At 38.3% G+C, this 20308-nt stretch overlaps 1 protein-coding gene across 3 annotated transcripts; it reads right to left on the bottom strand.

Annotated features, from left to right (window-relative positions):
* Positions 1-403: 403 nt before the first annotated feature.
* zdhhc18b (zinc finger DHHC-type palmitoyltransferase 18b) lies at positions 404-17900 on the bottom strand. Of its 3 annotated transcripts, none has more exons than XM_052534064.1 (10): positions 17146-17894; positions 15722-15882; positions 12063-12218; positions 7868-8005; positions 7418-7469; positions 6822-6924; positions 5713-5825; positions 5520-5616; positions 3953-4029; positions 1855-2003 (listed from the first exon to the last, which is right to left on the bottom strand). In XM_052534064.1, exons 1-9 carry the CDS (start codon positions 17382-17384, stop codon positions 3988-3990), a joined length of 1101 nt encoding a protein of 366 aa, XP_052390024.1. In that variant the 5' UTR covers positions 17385-17894; the 3' UTR covers positions 1855-2003; positions 3953-3987. The 3 variants fall into 3 exon arrangements, with proteins under 3 accessions (XP_052390023.1, XP_052390024.1, XP_052390025.1); XM_052534065.1 differs by having other exon boundaries at positions 1878-2003; positions 3949-4029; XM_052534063.1 differs by lacking the exon at positions 3953-4029 and having other exon boundaries at positions 404-2003; positions 17146-17900.
* Positions 17901-20308: the final 2408 nt, after the last annotated feature.

Genomic DNA, 20308 nt, shown 5'->3' on the forward strand with positions numbered 1-20308 from the left:
GCAAAGAGGGTTCATGTTCTTGACTTTTTCTTAACACACTTAAATACACTTTTAAAAATTGCACTTTGTAACAAATTAAAATGTTTGTTATTTTATATCACATAATCGCTTTTCTTGTTTTAAATAAGTGCACTTATTATATGTTGACTAATATAAACTAAAGCACATGTAAAATAATTAATTACAATTTCAACTAGTGTGTTATTCAGCATTTGAAGTTAATATACATTTGAATTATTTTTAAATGTCAATTTTTATTTTTGTTCGCCCAATGCAATGCATGCTTTTAATTTCCATGCAGTTACTTCAAATTATATATTTTTTTTTATGTTTACCTAATAGTAACAATGTACCTGATCCGGAATACAATACAAATTATATAAAAAAAGTTCAATGAATACAATTTAAACAGTAAAGATTTTATTGTGCAAAAACACCAAACACATTTGTTTTGTACTCTTTTTAAAAGTATGCTTAAGTGCACTTCTTTTTCACAGGGGTTAGTATGCAGCAAGCAAGTATTCTGTTCCGATCACAGATCTAGTACACTTTTAAAACCATAAATCATAAATATCTAAATGGCGAAGTAATATTTTCTCTCACGTGGGAATAAAATAAATATTCTGGCACCCAGAAGCACAACAGAAAACGTATGTGCTGTGCAAACGGTTCATTGTACACTGAAAATAATGCAAACTCCACAGCTGACGTTTATGAGGAAGCAGAATGTATGACAAACTCCTGTTAGTTCTTTGTATTTATTTGTGCAAATGTTGCAGAGGTCTTGAGAAACAGAGGATCAGTTTCAGCATTCATAAATACCAGTTTGCATATGAAGTAAAAAACCTGGATAACAACACAACACCCACATTCCCATTCGAACACAAAGTGTCCACGCATACAGCCGCACACGAGTCAAACCGTGAAGAACTAAAACATTACAGTATTGCTGCATTGAGAGTAAGTGCATTAAAACCGTTTCATTACTAATTACTGATAGACTGCAGTGTGTCAGGAATGCAAGGTGAAGAACAGAGAGAAACACTTTTCAACTAGATCTTCAACGCTGGGAGTGGGAGGCATCGTCTCATCCACATCAGCGAGTACTTGTGCACACTTAATACCATGTTCAAACACAATTTTACAAAACCATGCTGAAGTCCTGTGGGAAAATAATGAATCACTGGTGAGAAGATTCTCGTTCAACATGATGGATCAGGGCTGCATGATATTGCTTAAACGGTTGAAAAAATCAGATCACAATTAAAACAGGATTCAGCATGCAGCCCTGTGATGATGAAGAATGATTGTGAGCTATTTTCTCCAGGCATGCTCTTGTTTTTTGCATAAAGAAGATTGGTTGTTTGCTTATTGAAGCTTGACCAATGCATTCCCAATGAGACCTAACAGAGGCCAGAGAGATGGATCCCAGAGTTCATGTCCACGCCGAGGACCACAGTGTTCTTGCTCCTTTATTGCTGTTCTGATGAAGCTCATTTTGGATCCCACTGTTAAGATTGACAACTTTCTTAAAGGCAATTGCTCCGCAGTTCACTTTTGAGACCTTTGTGCTCGTCTTTATTGAAACACTTTACAAAGTTTTCAAAGTCACAACTGAAACCCCTTGAATCAATCTGATGAGGACAAATTGAAATAATCCAGGAAACGCATTAATATGCAGGATGACCGAGTCTGATTGCTCAGCGCAGAGAGCTGAATTTTGGGTCTCTGTTCTTGGAGTCTCTCGCTCTTGAACTGTGGCTGTGATGGGGTCTTGGAGAGGAGTTGGACGTCTTGGGGGTGTGATGAGTGCTTTGCTTTGCCCTGGATCTGTGGTGGGAGTGATGTTTGTGAGGGGTGCTCTTGGGCGGCTCTGGGACAGGAGACGGGACGATCTCTGGAAGAGTCTCCAAGACGGCTGGAGGTTTGGCCTGCGGACAGGAGCTTGTGAGGAGAGGAGATCGAGAGGCCGTTTCCAGCAGACCTTTGGGTCCCTGTGTGCACTGTGGAGGGAGACGGGAAAGATGGATAGAGGGTTACGAGTCGGAAATGACAAGAGACAAAAAAGGAAGCAGATTCAAGATAGAAAGAGTGGAAGTAGAAGTATTTGGAGGTGGTTTAAAAGGTAAAGCTGAGCAGTAAAGCCATAGTCAATCAGATATCAGCGTCAGTGATGATTCATGCAGATGATTCTTCTTCTTCTGCTATAGAACTGAATATGAGTCAGATTGAGGCGCTCATATAAATTCTGCTGGAAGAAAATTAACAACAGCAAAATCATGAGACTTACAGAAAAGGAGTCAAATCAGAACAGACTACACAAAATACCATCTTAAAGGGTTAATTCACTGAAAGATAATAAAATCTCTGATTATCTGCTCACCCTCATGTTGTTTAAAACTACTTTTTTCTCCTGTACACTAAATGAGATGTATAGCCGTACTTCAGGCTGCTATAAGTAGATGGACTGCCATATTCCACTAAAAAAAAAAAAAAAATCATGGTTCTAGAAAGTGACTCAGTAGAAGTAAACGAAACAGATATATATTTCAGCAGTCCATCTACTTAGAGCAGCCTGAAGTACGGCTACAAGTCGCACCTGAGTATAAGTCGCATCAGTCCAAAAACACGTCATGACGAGTAAAAAATATATATATATAAGTCGCACTTGACTATAAGTCGCATTTATTTAGAACCAAGAACCAAGAAAAAAACATTAACGTCTACAGCCACGAGAGGGCGGTAAAGTTTTATTTTGGTTAATTTCTCTCGGTTCATGTCAAATTAATTTTGATAAATAAGTCGCACCTGACTATAAGTCGCATGACCAGCCAAACTATGAAAAAAAGTGTGACTTATAGTCCGGAAAATACGGTATATATATGAATATATATGAGAGAGAGAGAAATTATACATATCTCTTTTGTGCTTAAAATCATTGACTCAATCTGGCAACACTGGACATCATATCAGCTGCTAGAACACACACAACCCAACCGACTCAATAGAGATGAGTGATGGGGAATATACATGTCTATGAATGAACAGGTTCACTGATTGTAATTTGTGATCGCTTATAGCCATCTTCAGGCTAGTTGGCTTTATATAGAATAAAAAAAATAATAATAATAAAAATAAAAAACATTACATCATAAAAATGTTATTGTTTTTGTGTCAAGACAGGAAAACTTAGCGGAGCTTCTGAAACTTTAGACACCGTTTGTTTAATAAATCATCCAAAAAGATTCACAAAACAGTTAAAATAGCCTAGCGAGTTTGTGGTTTGAGTCAGACTCTCTCAATTACTGAACCACAACATTCTCCTTTACGTACAATTTGAAATATGAAATATGACTTACATCAGTTTTTTTGACTGTATTTTCATATAACAGCATGTTATCAAAGATGCATATTGTAATGAATAGTAATATGATCTTAACTGCTTTTAAAAATTGTGTGAATAAGATAGATTTGTTTAAAGAATAAAAAAAATCAATCACATGGCCTCAATATAGATCATATTGACTTATTGAACTGATTTGAAATGATAATTTTACAGGGAACAGGGACGGTGAAGCTCCAGCAACAGCTTGGACATTCTGCTTAACATCTCCTTTCATCATGCACAGAAGTCATACAGCTTTTTTGTGTTTAAATGAATCATCCCTTTAAGATTTTGGTCCATGGCATGATACTACATCTTAACCAGAAAGACTGAATCAAAGTGAAAACGCATGTATACAGAAATGAAACCTGAAATGGTGGTTAGTGGTCAGACTGGGAGGAAGAGGAGGAGTGCTGATGCTGTAAAACATCAGCCGCCGAGCATCAGCACTATTAGCTCTGCAGCACTCATTCAGGCAGCATGCAGACCGAAAGCACAGAGCCAATGGGATGCCACCTACAGGAATTTATCAGTGTGCCCCAAAACACCCGCCCGAGTCTTACCAACCTCCCCACAATCCCCTACTTCTGCCCACTGAGCCATCAGCCGGCACAAGACAGGGCGAAATCCAGGCAATCTTTCTCCTAAACACACATGCACACACACATAGAGGACAAGGGTTAATGTGCTAACACCGGTAAGTGTAACAGCACTAATGTGCACTAATGCATCAGAACATGCCAGGAACACACACACACACACACACGACATGAGTAAACAAACTATTCACCCCACATCCTCAAAACAACACGTATGCATGCAGGAAAGGAATTCTCTGGTTTAATTTGAAATATATTTATTTAATATTAAAATGCAATTTCAATATATACAAGCTCAAACATGTTCAAAAAGTACAAAATGCCAGGAATGTGCTACATTTTAAAAAAGGATCAGGGATTGAAACCCATGCACTCATAATACATAAAATCACAAACGCAAACGTGCATGTCACATGCAAACAATCTCACAATCACAAGTGAAGGGTGAGTATCCCGACCCTGCTGCCCTGCAGTGAACAGATGCATTGGCATTAACTTTATCTCCCTTTTCTCTGCAAATCAAACTGATATTTTCCATTGTTTCATTTATTTACCATAGCTATTTTATTTTGGATTTCACAAAACATGGACGAGAAGTTAAACACCAGAGAAACGTACACAAACACTGACACGGTTAGCTGAGGTGATGAGAGGCACTTTTGTTCTGGTGACAAACATCATCATCAGAGTAAAACTAAAAAGATCTGAGGAAACTTCAAGGCACATTCGAGTTGATAAACACCCACAAGATGATACAAACAAAATAACTAAAAACAAACAAGTTGCTTGTTTGTATGAACCAAACAACCTCAATTAAACAAACAAACAAACAGCTTGAGTTGTTTTTACATGCTAAGACTCTAATAAAAACAAACAACCCTAATAAATGAATGAAAACAAAACAACACTTGTGAGGTGTTTGTTTGAACTCAAGATGTTTTTCAAGAGCACCACAGTGCATCATAATCTCGCAGGTCTTTGAACCTTTGAATAAAGAGCTTCAAATAAACACTATGGCTTGAAACTACAGCGTCTTTCCTGCTCGCTAACTGTGAATTCGACCTAATGTTACAGGAAATCAGAAGTTTCAATTCTTCTTCTCAGAATAAGAAAATACACAGTTGTGCAACGCAACACGTCGACTACACCCTTTGCTCTGTAAACCATACACACTCCAAACCATAGAGTCCACACACATTTATTTCCCTTTCAAACTCAAGTAAACGGCAAAAATCTCATCTCTATATGTGACTCTGACCAATCCGCAACGGCTCTCCTCAAACACCAAACAAATCTGAGACGGCCGCACTTGGCTGCAGCCCAGACCCCAACACTGTCTGACATCTAAATGAAGGGTGCAACCCACGCCAAAATGCACCAGACACCACAGCAAGAGGAACAAATGCTGGATTAGGATCAGACACAGGAAGTCAGGCTGTTGAGTGGCTCTGAATGGAGATGGCAGGTTGCTGAAGGGTTATGACCGGGGCTGGAGGAAGAGGAGGAGGAGGGCCTGAGGTGACTGCTCGTCCTACCATGTTTATGTCGTTTTTAGCAGCAGGGAGCTCGATTTCCACAGGACTGGTCTGGACTGAGTCATCAGAGGGCACAAAGCCTCGCCTGTCAATCAAACTGGACAAAGACACGAGAGGAGGCAAAGGAGTTACAATGGAGGCAGTTTTCACTGGCACACTGGAGACCACAGACACTCATCTACAGGCGTCTCACCTGGGCGGCATGGGGCCACAGAGCACAGAACAGCAGTTTTTGATAATGCTGTTGTAACTGTAAGGATTTCCAACGACCTCATTTCCACTTTTCCCTGACCAGGAGCCTTTAATCTGTAATACAGACACAAAAATACACATACAGCACAATCCGTGAAATATTTAGGCCTAACTAATAATAATAAAACTTATTTATATGCATTTTCCCCATTGAAAAAAATAATTTTATTTGGATTATGCCGTTTTAACTAATATATTAGTATATTTTTCAGTTATAAACAAATGACAGATTTCTGTAACCGTACTTACCAACTGATTGCGTTTTAAATGCACAAGGATATTTAGCAAATCAATAAATCCAGTTTGCTTCAATCGCATACATTTTAAATAATGTGGCTTGATTCACAGCCAACCATATTTTAACCACGTTTATACTTTTTAACTGAATAAATGTGATTGATTTTACAATTAACAGATTTGTATGGAAGCCCGTTTCCGCTACTGGAAAAATACATAAATAAAAAAGGTAACTGCGACTTTTTCCTCCCACAATTCAGAAAAAAGTCAGAATCACGAGATGTAGACTCAGAATTACAAGAAAAAACGTTTACTTTTTTTTTTTTTTATTCAGTGAAACAGGCTTCATTAATTTTGCAATAATTCTAAGCAACTGTAATTATTTTGAATTAAAAATAATAAATAAATTTATAAATAATTTATATAATAAATTTAATTTAAATTTTAATATTTTGAAAATAAAATTATACAAATATGTGATTAAGCAATGCCATTTTCTAAATGCATAAAGTTTGATTGATTTATGACTTTCAAATATGATTGTTTATTAGTTTGCTTGTTCGTTTTAAACGTTCAACAAACTAATTAATTTAACGAGCTGCAAATAAAAGTTGTTTTTGCCTGATACACTAAAAAGAATTGGAGCGAATATAAGATTTATGTTTTTGAATTACGTATAAAAAAAACTTAATTCAGAAGTCTTAAATTTACCTCCAAATTGTTTTATATATTAGAGGCAAAAACTACTTTTTCAGAATAAATTGGCCTTCAATCAAAAATACACCTCTGAAGTTATGAAAGGAAAACACTCACATCCTCATTGGTAGTAAGATTTGAAGCCACCAGGTAAGTATGGAAGCCTGAGAGGCCCAAAATGGACCAAACTGAAAAGAAGCAGACCACTAACTCAAGAGCAGTGGACAGAAGTCAAGGAAGACTTCAGGGTTTACACAAATAAAGAATATGAACAAGCACTTCTGGAATATTCTGGGTTGAACATAACTTAATCAACAGCACCATGTTGACTAGTCGCTTGGTTTGGACAAACAAGCAGAATATTGTACTTACAATAGAAGTGTACCAAAGTAAGTGACACATTTGTGCATGGCATGCAGTCCACCAAATAAATAAATAAATAAAAAGAACGCACACAAGTTGTTCGCTTGTTTTTTTTTGTTTGTTTTTTTTTCAGTGTTATGTCTTGCCCCATAGATTTCCATTGTAAGCACATTGAAAGCCCCATTTCATTTGCTTTTATAGACTGAGACACAAGTTGAGTTTATTTAGTGTAACAGATGCTGTTCATTGAGCTTCACTCGTTTCTAACCCAGAACATTCCTCAACGGCAATAACAGACTTTGTTTTCAAGTTAAACATCTGAAATCAAACTTCATCAAATGAAAGGATATCTGGCAGGACTCGCTTGGAGAGCGAAAACAATCCCCTTTCCTCCTTGCGACCCTATAAAAGAGAGCATTAGTCACTAAATTCACTTGAAGTCCAATAAGAGATGCACATGGCCTCTCACCGACTCATTCGGCATCTGTGTTTGCATTTATAAACACAGCAGAGTGCAAAGAAACCAACTCTTTGATTAAAAAGAGCTGATGTAAGCACTACACCACCAGTCAATTATCTGGACACATCTGACTAAATTAAACGGTTTATGCTTAAAACAGGAAATTAGTTGCCAATTTGGAACTATACAATAATGCTATGTTATATTTTCATTTTTTATGAAAGCATAGTGATGGTAAAGCAACCAACGAATGTATGTGATGCATTTGTAAAATCAAAGCATTAGAAAGAAATACCTAGACTGTATATGCAAAGAGCTCTGCACTAGAAAGGACACATACTTAGAGCCAGGTGTGTGGTTACACAGCCGAAGATGAAGGCCGTGAGGAAAGACAGCGAGACGATGAAGGTGTAGAAGAAGCGGTAGTTTCGTTTGCCAACACAGTTGCCGACCCAGGGGCAGTGATGATCGAAGCGCTCTGTCAAACACACATATGACAGCGGCTCACGATTTATCACAGCAGGAATTAAAAAGTCTGCTGGCTTAACAACAAGAGAGAACTTCAGAGATCGAACCAAAATACAAACAGGCTTCATAAACCTAACACTACTAATAACACCGCTTAATCTGAGAAAGATGACGTCTTACATGAATTCACAAGCAGAAGAGCCTGAAACTGCACAGAATAAATATATTGGCAGTTAAAATTGAGTGTTATTTGAGTGGTATTTGTCTGTACACAATTGAGAGCAACAGTGAAGTAACTATCTATAGGGCTTGCGGTATTAATCGAATGTGATTGTCATGCGTATCTTGTCAGTAAAGCCGGTTCTGTGATCAGAAGTAAACTATCATCATGTGCTTTCAGATGGAGCAGCATTTACTACACAGAGCCGTGGTTCACTGACAAGCTACGGCCAAAAAACAGCATACGATTATTCAATTGAAGAAATCGTTCTGTGATTATGATGGCTTTTTGCTCAGCTCGTCTGTGAACTACGGATCTATATAGTAAATGCTGCTCCATCTGAAAGCACATGAAAATTAAACATTTAATAACATGTTTTTACACCAAACTCACTTCATAAAGTCAGCTGAGTGTTTGAAATAAATCCTTCTGTGAGATGATGTGGCTTCTTATGCAGAATAAGGCACACAACATATTTCATAGTATTATAAGCAATGATAAAGGCTATGTTGATTTGCATTACATTATTATGCTTTACTATAATGGAAATTATAATAAGACAGTCAGATAAAGTATATATTGTTGTAGTCATGTGTTTATTAGTCACATTGAATCAATAAAAGTGATTCTGCGGGCTGTATTGAGAGTTTCAGCGCAAGAGCGCCCTCTGGCCATCGGATGGAGATTTACAGCTGATCACAGAATCGCGCTTCACTGAAAGATACAGCTTCTGCCTAATCACGATTACATTTCGATTTATCATGCAGTCCTAGCAACGATTATATTTCTTCATAGAGGAATTTATTTTTTATTTTATTTTTATTTCAAACACAAAGAAAGACCTAATGTGAGCTACAAGGTTGTTAATCGATGGTATGTGCATTTAAGCCATTTATGTGCATCATTTCAACTTCAGTTCACTCTTTATAACTGAATTTCCATAGATTACCCATGATTCTGCAGAGATATCTTCTCCCATCATGGTGAGCATTGTCAATGACGTGAGACAGCCAGTCTCCATATGCTCTCAAACTACTAGCTACATATAGGCCTCCAGACTGCGACCAAATAGACGAATTTGGCGACCATTTTTCCCACTGGAGCGGAGGTTGAACTGGAACGACTGCAAAATGTTTATATAATTATGTTTAAACTTACTGCACAGACGATTTCGTTAACGGAGCATTCCAGTCAATCTCTGTTTTTATGAGAAACAAACGGCAAACGAAAAAAAGGCGCTACTCGTTTGAACTGCACAGCGTTTAGAGTTGAGTCTGGTTTATACTTTTTGAGTCAGGATGAGCACGAAGGTGCGTGCGGCAAAAATGACAAATATTGAGGAAACGATGGATGGTTTTCAAGCTAAAGTAAACGAACGCTTCTTAAACCAGAGAAGTAGGTCACCGACAGCAAATTTTGTTTTACTTTTCTTCAGGTTTTCATTTTGAAAAGCTTGTTATCTTTGCTGTTTGAAGCTCGCATTACACTACAGAGACTCTCTTTTATTCTATTAGATTTTTATTTGATTCCTCAGAATTTGCTAAACGTTCTGTAATTTATTAGTCGGTATATAACACAGCATGTGGTGTATGCCATGCCTCATCTTATTCGTTTAAAAAATATTTAGCAAATTAGTCTGACTTTGCATTCTTGTTGTTGTTGTGCTTTTTAATTAAGAATAACAATGGATCCATGTTTTGTTTGAGTCACAATATACAATGTGAGTTAGGGTAGTGCCGATAGACGATAGTATTGTGTATCAACGATAGTCAGAAATATCGACATAAGCAGATTTCTCTGTCGATAATCAAGACGATATTAGGCTCATTTTCCTATTAATGTATTAGATAATAATAATAACTATTATTTTTATTACCGTAGGCGGCTTATTATAATTCGGCTATCAAACTGCCTAGCTATTACTTCAGCACCGCATTTCAAACACACACACACACCGCATGAGCGCAGGAGTATTAGAGCCTGTAGTCGCTGAAGTTGTCCGCTTTGACTTGGATAACTTGTTAAATCCATTAAATGAAAGCGATAGAGAAATGAGGAATTGGTGTCCCGCACATTTAATGGCTTGGTAAAGTTACACGGCAACGCGCTCTTCAAGAAAAAGATTAACTCTTTCTTGGCGTTACAAATAAAGACAAAATAATAACAAGACGGCAGAGCGAACTTATCCTAGTGGTTCTCACGTGGTCCTTCTCTTAAAGACTGATCACTTAACTTATAACACACACTATGTGGTGATGACGTAGAAGGACTATGTGAGAACCACTATTGATGATAAGTTCGCTCTGCCACCTTATTATTTTCATGCACACCACACTATAATGTGATGCATGCAAAATACATAGTTTTGGCTGTTATAAAGTCTCCATTCACAAACAGATGTACATCGCCTGCAGATATAAGGTATTTCATTGTACTTTAACAAGTAAACTGAATGGCCTATATGTGTGCAATATTTAAACGAGCCCTCACTAACTGAGTTTAATGCACAGTTATGTTAGAATGGATCTCATTCTTGTTTGCGGCAGTGCGTTGGTTTCGTCATGAGTCGTGCGGTCCGGAGCGCTGTATGACTGATGCTTCAGTTAAAGTCAGCTTTACTCAGAATATATGAACTTACCCGTTTTGAATACTTTATATTTATCGTGTTTATGCCCAATATTAGTGTTAAACTGCTGGACTTTAAATGAAATCTACTATTGATTTTCAACTTCCATGCGAAGATGCAGCAAATTTGTCACCGGATGCGCAAAATGACACTTGCGTCTGACTATATATGAACTAGCTGTTTTAAATACAATATTTTTACATTTAACGTTAGTTTATCAGTATGTTTGAAAGTATATTTTTTGATTACTGGTGATTCCATAGGCTCTCTCTTGCGCACTTGCACGGTTTAAAACACCAAATAGTTCTGCTGTGACAAGAACAAAGAGTCTCTCTCTTGCTCCACCCTTGCATGTTAATATCGTGTATCGTCGATCTCACGGGCTGACGATATGACGATTTGAAAAATAACCATATCGCCCAACACTAATGTGAGTGAAAAAAAACACTTGCTTTGTGCAAGTGTAATAGTAAATGTGTGTAATAATTATTTATTATTTATACTAAATAAAAATATAAAAAATTATACTAAAAATAAAATATTACTACTGTGATGTTATAATGATATAATTATTTTATTTTACATTAATGTAAAACAACAAGACTAATATTTGTGTTCAAATGTTAAACCATCAAGCATTTATTTAGATGAAGCCTCTTTTGTTGATAAGATCTTCTCAGTATAAGACGTCGGCTGGCATGTTTTCCTTCCCAAATGCACCTTAAAACAACCCAAAGTCCAGAGCAAATGCAAAGATATGTTTGTTGGGAGCAGCATTTACTGTGTTCCTGGGTTCAATGGGCTACAAAACAACAAAGTGTGATTATTTTAAAGGGTCTGATTCATTTCTTTACACACTGTATACTGAATTAAACCACAGCCTTTGTTAGATTGATAATCCCACTCAGTCATATCACATTAATCGCAGACTCTGATGCACACACACTGTTGTTCCAGTTATATCCGAGTGGTGCTCCTGCAGACCAAACAACGTTTATGCACTTAGACTAATGTCTAAGACTGATATGAATTGATAATGTATAACCGGAGTGCAATGTAAGCAGCTTTAGATAAAAGCATCTGCCAAATGCATAACTGTAACCACATAACCCTTAGTATGAGCAGTAGTAATATGACTCCTGCATTAGCTATCACCACTAATAATAATCATTAAAAGCGGTCTCAGATTAGTTGCACGTGAGCACTTCGAGCTCATCTCACCCACACAGTTGTCACACAGGCTGCAGTGGGAGGTGCGCGGCGGACGGAAGATCTTGCAGGTGAAGCAGTACTTGAGTTTAACCACCTGCTGATTGATGACCACCTCCTTCGTGCGCGGCGGGGGGCGGTAGGACGAGGACGAGCCCGTCGGGTTGTCTGCCAGAGAGAAAAACACATTTCCAGAGGATCAGATGTCAGGGAGGAATTTCAATAAACATTAAACAAAGCAACTAAACTCTGCTGTTAGGATCTTTTTGATTTTACAAAGCTCTTAAGCTGAACACTGTTTGTTAGAAACGACTAACACTTACGGTCTTTTGAAATTAGGCACAAACACACACACAAGAACAATAAAACTAGTGGTGCTTGTGTTGTAAGCTCAAAAAAATACATTTACTGTAATCATTAAAGCAATACATTATTTAAAGGCTACTTCCACCACTTAAATTAATAATGCTACATGAAAAGCATTAAGCAAGAAACTGCATTAAGATGACTCTAAGTTACAATGAGTAAAAGCATCTGTTAAATGAGTGTACAGTCTCATTATGTTTCATACTGACCACACTCATTGCGAAAACTAATTTCTTGAAATATTTTGCTATCATGATGAAGACAGATTTGTTCCAGTTCATCAAACCAACTGGAACCAAATCAAAATTTGATCCTGTTCGTGCGAAACGGTTTTGTATTCGACTGCGCTGATTTTTCCACTGTGCTTGTAATCATGTGGTGCATCTTTTGCAGTCCTGTGAATGGCACACGGTGGTCTAAAAACCTGGCACTCAAATGAAAAGGTATTTAAGGTTTTTTTTTTAAATTGCTACTATTGACACTGCTTTTTTTTTTTTGACTCACATTTTTGCAATTAAAAACACAAGATGCAGTGTAGTGGGGGGGTTAAGAAAGTTGCTTCTTTTAATTTGAGAACGCTGCAAAAGATGGTCAAAGATGCCCGTTTAGCAAAAAAAGCAGCAAATGGATGACCGCTTAGAGCCGGTCCACAGACGATGAGTTTTTTGTTTGTTTGTTTGTTTGTTTAAAATGGAAGATGCATGGCAGTGAAATATAAAAATGTTATTTAAAATTTTAATTAAGTATTTTAATTGTTTTTGCATGTAAACATATGCGTTGCATCCTTTGCAGTGTCTCACACATGGCATCTAAAAACACTGATTAAAAGATGTTTAAAAGACAACCTTTTAAAAACTCATAATTCCTCTACCCCATGTCTTTGCATTTGAAGACACAAGATGTAAAAAACACACACACACTTAAGGTCTACAGATAGTTTTAATTTAAAGTTGTTTCTTTTAATTAGAGAACTGCATCTCTGGAAAGCTACAAAAGATGAAGTGAGTGCAATGGTCAAAGCCATGCTTTTAGTGAAAAAGCAGCAAAGTGGAATGCAAAAACACGCTGTGTTAACGACCCCTTAGAGTTGGCTTACACACAATGAGTTTTTGCATTTAAAACTGCAAGAGGTGGAAAAAAAGGCAAGGTCTAGAGATCTCTTAAAATCTGACCTTATGTTAACTTCAGCCACGTTTTAAGAAGGACTTGACATGCGAGAGATTGCAAAAAACACACGGGCAACTATCAAAGGCATCCATCTAGTGCACGTTTACACAGAAAAACTACAGAAAGCAGTGCAATGGAATGAAAAAACACACTGTGAACGGCCTCTAATCTGTGATTTTCTGTCTGTGCACTAGAACGTGATTTGATACTGTATTTTTCTACATGCTTGATTCCGATCCAGTCAACTGCATCAACTACACAATACACAGTGACTGATCCTCAAACGCTCTCAAAAACAAACCTAGCTTAATATGACACTTCGACTTCAATTCGGACTTGAAATGGACTTAAGTTTAGCACAACTGTGCTGACAATGCAATATATTGCAAACAGCAAATTTGCAGGTCAGAAATATCACATCAAAGATGTAAAACACGACAACTTCACACAAACTAAACCTTTATTCCAGAAACAGCTGGCCAGTGAAGGCCAAAGGCAAAACCAAGCCAGACGGCTGCAAATTTGTCTTGAAACAGACATAAGTGCTGTTACAGTAAATGATGCATCATGCACTTCTCCATTTCCCAGTTCCTCACAAACACATCAGTCTGAACCGCTAGAGCGGAGCAGAATTTTATGCTGATTATTTTTTAGTCTCATCAAAACTAATAACTGAAGACAGTTTCAGCTCTCTGACTGGCAGATTATGTTCCTGTTTGGAGGACATCTGCATGGATAAAAACACTCGGAAACAAAGCTTTCACTGAAGTGAGCTACTACGGAGCAGGTGAAGATCTCACTGGGAGTCCTGGGGGAGTGTGTGTGTGTGTGTGCGCGTGACAGTCATCATGTCAGAGCTGTCTGCAGTAATTAGGACAGAATGTCCTCTAATTAGTCATGGAACTGAAGAGACGACGGCACGTCCAAAGCAGTTCAATGGTTTATCCAGGGCTTTCTCTGTTAGAAGCCCAAATTAAAAAGATTTCCCAAATCAAACCAGTTCAGCCACATCTTCTCAAACAAGACTCACATTTCAGCATACGGCACACACTTATCTAAAGACACTTGCAACAGAGAAACAAATGTGAAATCCATGTACAGGAAATTACAGATCGAGTGGATTCCTGTTGAGATGACTATTTTGCCAGCAGAATAGCACTGCACAAAGGTTAATGTGAATTCAGATTTAAAGATATTGCAGGTTTTGATGTCTTAAAATGCAGTCATATGAGCGAAATGCTAAATCTGCAATAGGAAAGAAAAACTATTGATCCATTTTACCTTATCACAGATGCAGCTCAGATAACTAACAATAATACACTTTCAAAAACTACTGCTTTCATTTATTTCAACCATTGGAGTCGCCTATGGGTCATCACCATACCTGACCACACGTCACTTCACTTTCACTTTCAAATGTTATGTTGTACTACAGTAAGTGACAACTTGGATATTTGAGTAGACTAAACGTAAAATTTTAATGCAGCACGAACACTTTTTTTTTTATTTTTTTTTTACACATTGTACTTTAACAACTTAATTTTCACTCATACGATTTTTTTTATTTTTTTATTTCAGTTTTAAAGTTGTAAATTTGGAATAACGTGATTTTTATTCAGTCTAAATCTATATCTGTATGCATGATTATGGAGGACCTCGTACATTTACCAAAATGTAGCAGCAACACTGCACTGAGCCCTCAATCCCATAATGCAATGCCCTAGACTTGACCTTAAATATCCAGAGTGACGAATGAAGCAGAAGCAACATCAGACGTCTCATTCTTAGCTCATTATATAATCAACTGTCAAAAGAAATTGACCAAACATTAAAAATGCAAAGTAATCCAATGTATTTCTGTAGATGACAACTGAAATAGTACGCAGTGTACATCACACACACTCCTAAAAATAAATGTTCCACATTCACACCAATGCTACAGGAGAATCATTTTTGGTTCCAACAAGAACTTTTCAGTGTCAGCTAAAACAATAACATTCCAATAATCTAATTATAAAGAACCTTTTGTGGAATGTAAAGGTTCCATGGATGCTCAAAGTTCTTCATGGAACCACAGATGCCAATAAAGTACCTTTATTTTTAAGAGTGTATGCGAGACGAGACGTGTTATCCCTCACCGATCTGTTTCTCGATGTCTGCGGCCTCCTCTGGTGTGGCCCGGGGCAGAATCCCTGGATCCGTGAAGCTGGTCTGGAGGAGAGAGATGATCACAAACACAAACAGGACCCCTCCGATGGCCGGGATGCAGCTGGTGAGGTGCTTCACCAGGAACGGACAGCTGGAACCACACAATGCTTCAATTAGGAAAACATTGATTGTGGAACAAGGAGGCTTTAAAACACTGCGCTGGTCCATTAAACCACTCCATTCCCTGCAGCTCTGCAGATTCTGATGCCTAATGCTAAACAAATGCCCTATAAAGAGAATCCTGATGTCTAAAGCATTGCAGCATTAATGCAATAATACAAAGATTTGAACTATAGAATCAAACTCATTCTGTACGTAATGTGCGGCATCCACAGGGAAAAGCTTTAAAGTGAGGGGCCTGATTAACACCGAAATTAAGTGAGCCACTTTTAAGTAACCATACATCATTAATTAAGTCCCTAAAAGTGGCCTCAGTACAAATAATGTCCTGAGACTCTCTCAATTACTGCATGAATCAGAAGAGGGAGACACATTTTGCTCCGTTGAATATGTCTCAGTATTATTCTTTCTTATGGAATATTTCCAGTAAAAAATGACAATTAAAAACGATTGCAGACAGGTTAACTAGCTCTTAAACACAGAAAGTGAGCTATATTGGGTGACTATACTGCTATGGAAGGGCATGCGGTCACATAAAGGGGGCAAGTTGTCACAATGGAAAGCTATTGTTGATCTTGCGGTTGCAGTTCAATATTATCTTAATTATGTAGTTTATGCTCGACTTAAAAAAAATGAAAATGTCTATTTCCATTTCTGTCTTCTGTGAACACAAAGTAAGATTTCTTGAAGAATGTTGTTAACCAAGTGCTGGGTGATCAGACTTCGGTCATTAAGATTATATTGGCTTAAATCAAATCGTGTTTACGTGATAACATATTATTAATAAATTATTAAAATATTCAAAATTCAATAAATGGTTCAACTTATTGCATCTCTCGAATTTTAAAAAGTCAAAAGGTCATCTAAAAGTAATCAGAAAGTACTGACTACTCACAGTTTTGTGATGTCATTTGTAATCAGTAATCTACCCAGCACTGTTCACAAACAAACAGGTTTGGACAGACAGAAAAATATTTATGTCATTTATGTTTCATAACGACATGAGGATGAAAATAACACGACAATTTGAGTTATATGTCATCTAGTTTGTCCTGATTCAAAGGCATTTTGAAGCCAGTGTGCTAGACGTGTACGAGGGTTACTGAGCTGCACCTGCGCCTCGTTCTCCTCGGCCTAACTGTGGCGTTCCTGTCCTGTTTTCGGACAGCACTTCTCTCTGAGATGCTCTCTAACTAACCCCTCCAGGCTCGTGACCGTACTGTATCACACTTACTCGAATATGAAGAAGAGTCCGCTGGTGATCAGGATGAGTCCCAGTGTGAGCGGCAGCACGCCGCTCTGACGCGCCACGACGATGCGCCCGTCACAGAAGAAGCGGTTCTTCCCGGGAAACACCTCCCAGTTCCTCCGGGCTCGTCGGGACTTGTGCTCGGGCAGAGGTCGCGGTGGAGGTGTCGGGGTGGGAGTCGCGAGTGCCTGAGGGTCTATTTGCTGATATTCGCGGGTTTTCATCCTTCACAGCGGTGAAATCAAGCCGCTCGGTGTTCGTCAAACGTCAGCTGCTGCGCGGATGGATGTCGCGCGACGGTGTCATTCCACAAGCGCGCGCCGAACGCGTCCTGCTTTATTAGCAAACCTGCAATCCAATCGGCGCACGACGAAACGCGGCGGATTTACCAGCATGTGACGTAAGGCGATATGCTGCGGCGACGTCACTAATGCGTGCTCGCTACATGTTTTAATAATATAGCCTATGCTTGGCTTTGATCGTCTGGTGTAGTTACGCAAACGCGCGCTTCTCCCGTTCCGCTTTCACTCGCTGCTGAATGATGGACGCCCGAATGAGCGTCAGTATTTACACGAAGAGCACCATGAGTGATGATCTGCCGCACACATTCACAGACACACCGCCTCGCAGATGATGCTTGGCACACAGAGGATGTGACGCTTCAGTCCTCGGATGCTCTTCTCATGACCGCGAGCTGCGGAACAGTCTCGTGCCATTATCTTTGATTTACCGTCAATGGCGTTCAGTGTCTCATTCCGGGAGAACAACATTGGCTGTGGCGTGAAGAAAGCAGTGCCATAAGACACACATCCATCCATCCATCTGTCTGTCTATCTATCTGTCTGTCTATCCATTTATCTATCCATCTGTCTATCTATTCATCCGTCTGTGTGAGTTATTCCACGAAACCAGAAGGACTTGAATCCCCCTTACCTTTTTAAGAGTATTTTATCTATTGGGTCACCAAAATCTATTTTAGAAGCTTGTTGTATTAATTGAAATGTCGGCTTTAATAAGGTTTAAAAACATGACGTACATTTTATATTTCTATTTAAAATTATCTTTTTCTTTTTTTTTTCTCTCAGTGGACATCACCTTTTTTGTCATTTCCCTCATGACCTTCTATGAAAGTGTAGGCCTACTTAGGATCTGAATAATAAAATTAGAAAAAAAATCCATACATTTTGCCACTCTCATAAATATCTATCTGGTCTTTTTTTACTGGTCGTGTATTGCAGCCTCCAATTTATATAACTATAACTTATTAATATTGTGGTTGTCAAGCTTAACGACTCAAACCTGTTACATAAATTAAAGACACAAATCTATTGTGAAAAATCTTTATTTCAACAATATACATGATTGCTTAATATCATGCATGCCATGTGCTCTCCTGTTATTCAATAGATTTTGAGCAAAAAAATCTCAACCCTAGAACTTATTTGATCATAACGGTGTTGTGAGAAAAAGTGAATTGTTGGATTTCTTCTAGTAAGTTGATTTACTGTACTTTACTTTTATTTGCTTTAATTACTGCCTCAATTCAGCGTGGCATGGATGTGATCAGTTTGTGGCACTGCTGAGGTGGTAAGGAAGGTTTCTTTGACAGTGGCCTTCAGTTCATCTGCATTATTTGGTCTCTGGTTTATCATTTACCTCTTGACAATAGCCCATAGATTCTCTCTGGGGTTCAGTTCTGGTGAGTTTTTGGCCAGTCAAGCACACCAATACAACTTTTGGTGCTTATGGCAGTTTGGGCAGGTGCCAAATCCTGTTGGAAAATTAAATTAGCATCTTCAAAAAGCTTGTCAGCAGTGCTCCAAAATTGATTGGTAAACAGGTGCAGTGACTTTGGTTTCCCAAAAATACAATAGACCAACACCAGCAGATGACATTGCACCCCAAATCATCACAGACTGTGGAAACTTAGCACTGGACTTCAAGAAACTTGGGCTATGAGCTTCTTCACTCTTCCTCCAGACTCTAGAGCCTTGGTTTCCAAATGAAATATAAAACCTGCTCTCATCTGAAAAAAAGTACTTTGGACCACTGGGCAACAGTCCAGTTCTTCTTCTCCTTAGCCCAGACGACTCTGACGTTGTCTGTGGTTCAGTAGTCGCTTAACAAGAGGAATACGACAAATGTAGCCAAATTCTTTGACTCATCTGTGTGTGGTGGCTCTTGATGCCTTGACTCCAGCCTCAGTCCATTTCTGTGAAGTTCACTCAAATTCTTGAATCAATTTTGTCAAGTCACGTTTATTTATATAGCGCTTTAAACAAAATACATTGCGTCAAAGAAACTGAACAACATTGATTAGGAAAACAGTGTGTCAATAATGCAAAATGACATTTAAAGGCAGTTCATCATTGAATTCAGTGATGGCATCTCTGTTCAGTTAAATAGTGTCTGTGCATTTATTTGCAATCAAGTCAATGATATTGCTGTAGATGAAGTGACCCCAACTAAGCAAGCCAGAGGCGACAGCGGCAAGGAACCGAAACTCCATCGGTGACAGAATCTGTCTTTCAGGGAGGTAGAGGTCCTTTCTAGGTGCTGATCCACCATCTGGTCTGGATACGTACTGGATCTCGTGGCCACGGTGACCTCGGAACAAGAGAGAAACAGACTAATATTAGCGTAGATGCCATTCTTCTAATGATGTAGCAAGTACATAGCGTTATGGGAAGTGGTTCCGGTTTATCTAAATAATGCAGCCCAAAAATCCTTTAACGGATTTGGATATTAAAAGTATATTAGTATGTTATGTGTAAGCCAGGTTAAAGAGATGGGTCTTTAATCTAGATTTAAACTGCAAGAGTGTGTCTGCCTTCCGAACAATGTTAGGTAGGTTATTCCAGAGTTTAGGAAAAGGACCTGCCGCCCGCAGTTGATTTTGATATTATCAAATTGCCAGAGATTTGAGAACGTAGCGGACGTAGAGGATTATAATGTAACAAGAGCTCATTCAAATACTGAGGTGCTAAACCATTCAGGGCTTTATAAGTAATAAGCAATATTTTAATATCTATATGATGTTTGATAGGGAGCCAGTGCAGTGTTGACAGAACCGGGCTAATATGGTCATACTTCCTGGTTCTAGTAAGAACTCTTGCTGCTGCATTTTGGACTAGCTGTACTTTGTTTA

This window comes from Carassius gibelio, chromosome A19 (genome assembly GCF_023724105.1).
Source record: "Carassius gibelio isolate Cgi1373 ecotype wild population from Czech Republic chromosome A19, carGib1.2-hapl.c, whole genome shotgun sequence".
NCBI lineage: Eukaryota > Metazoa > Chordata > Actinopteri > Cypriniformes > Cyprinidae > Carassius > Carassius gibelio.

Excerpts from the sequence above, each read along its gene's own strand:
- zdhhc18b (XM_052534063.1), bottom strand. The coding sequence starts at position 17,384 with ATGAAAACCCGCGAATATCAGCAAATAGACCCTCAGGCACTCGCGACT. Across the intron at positions 6,925-7,417 it reads CTCCAAGCGAGTCCTGCCAG|TGCTCTTGAGTTAGTGGTCT; the intron begins ATATCCTTTCAT and ends ACTTCTGTCCAC. Across the intron at positions 5,617-5,712 it reads TGTGGCCCCATGCCGCCCAG|TTTGATTGACAGGCGAGGCT; the intron begins GTGAGACGCCTG and ends GTCTTTGTCCAG.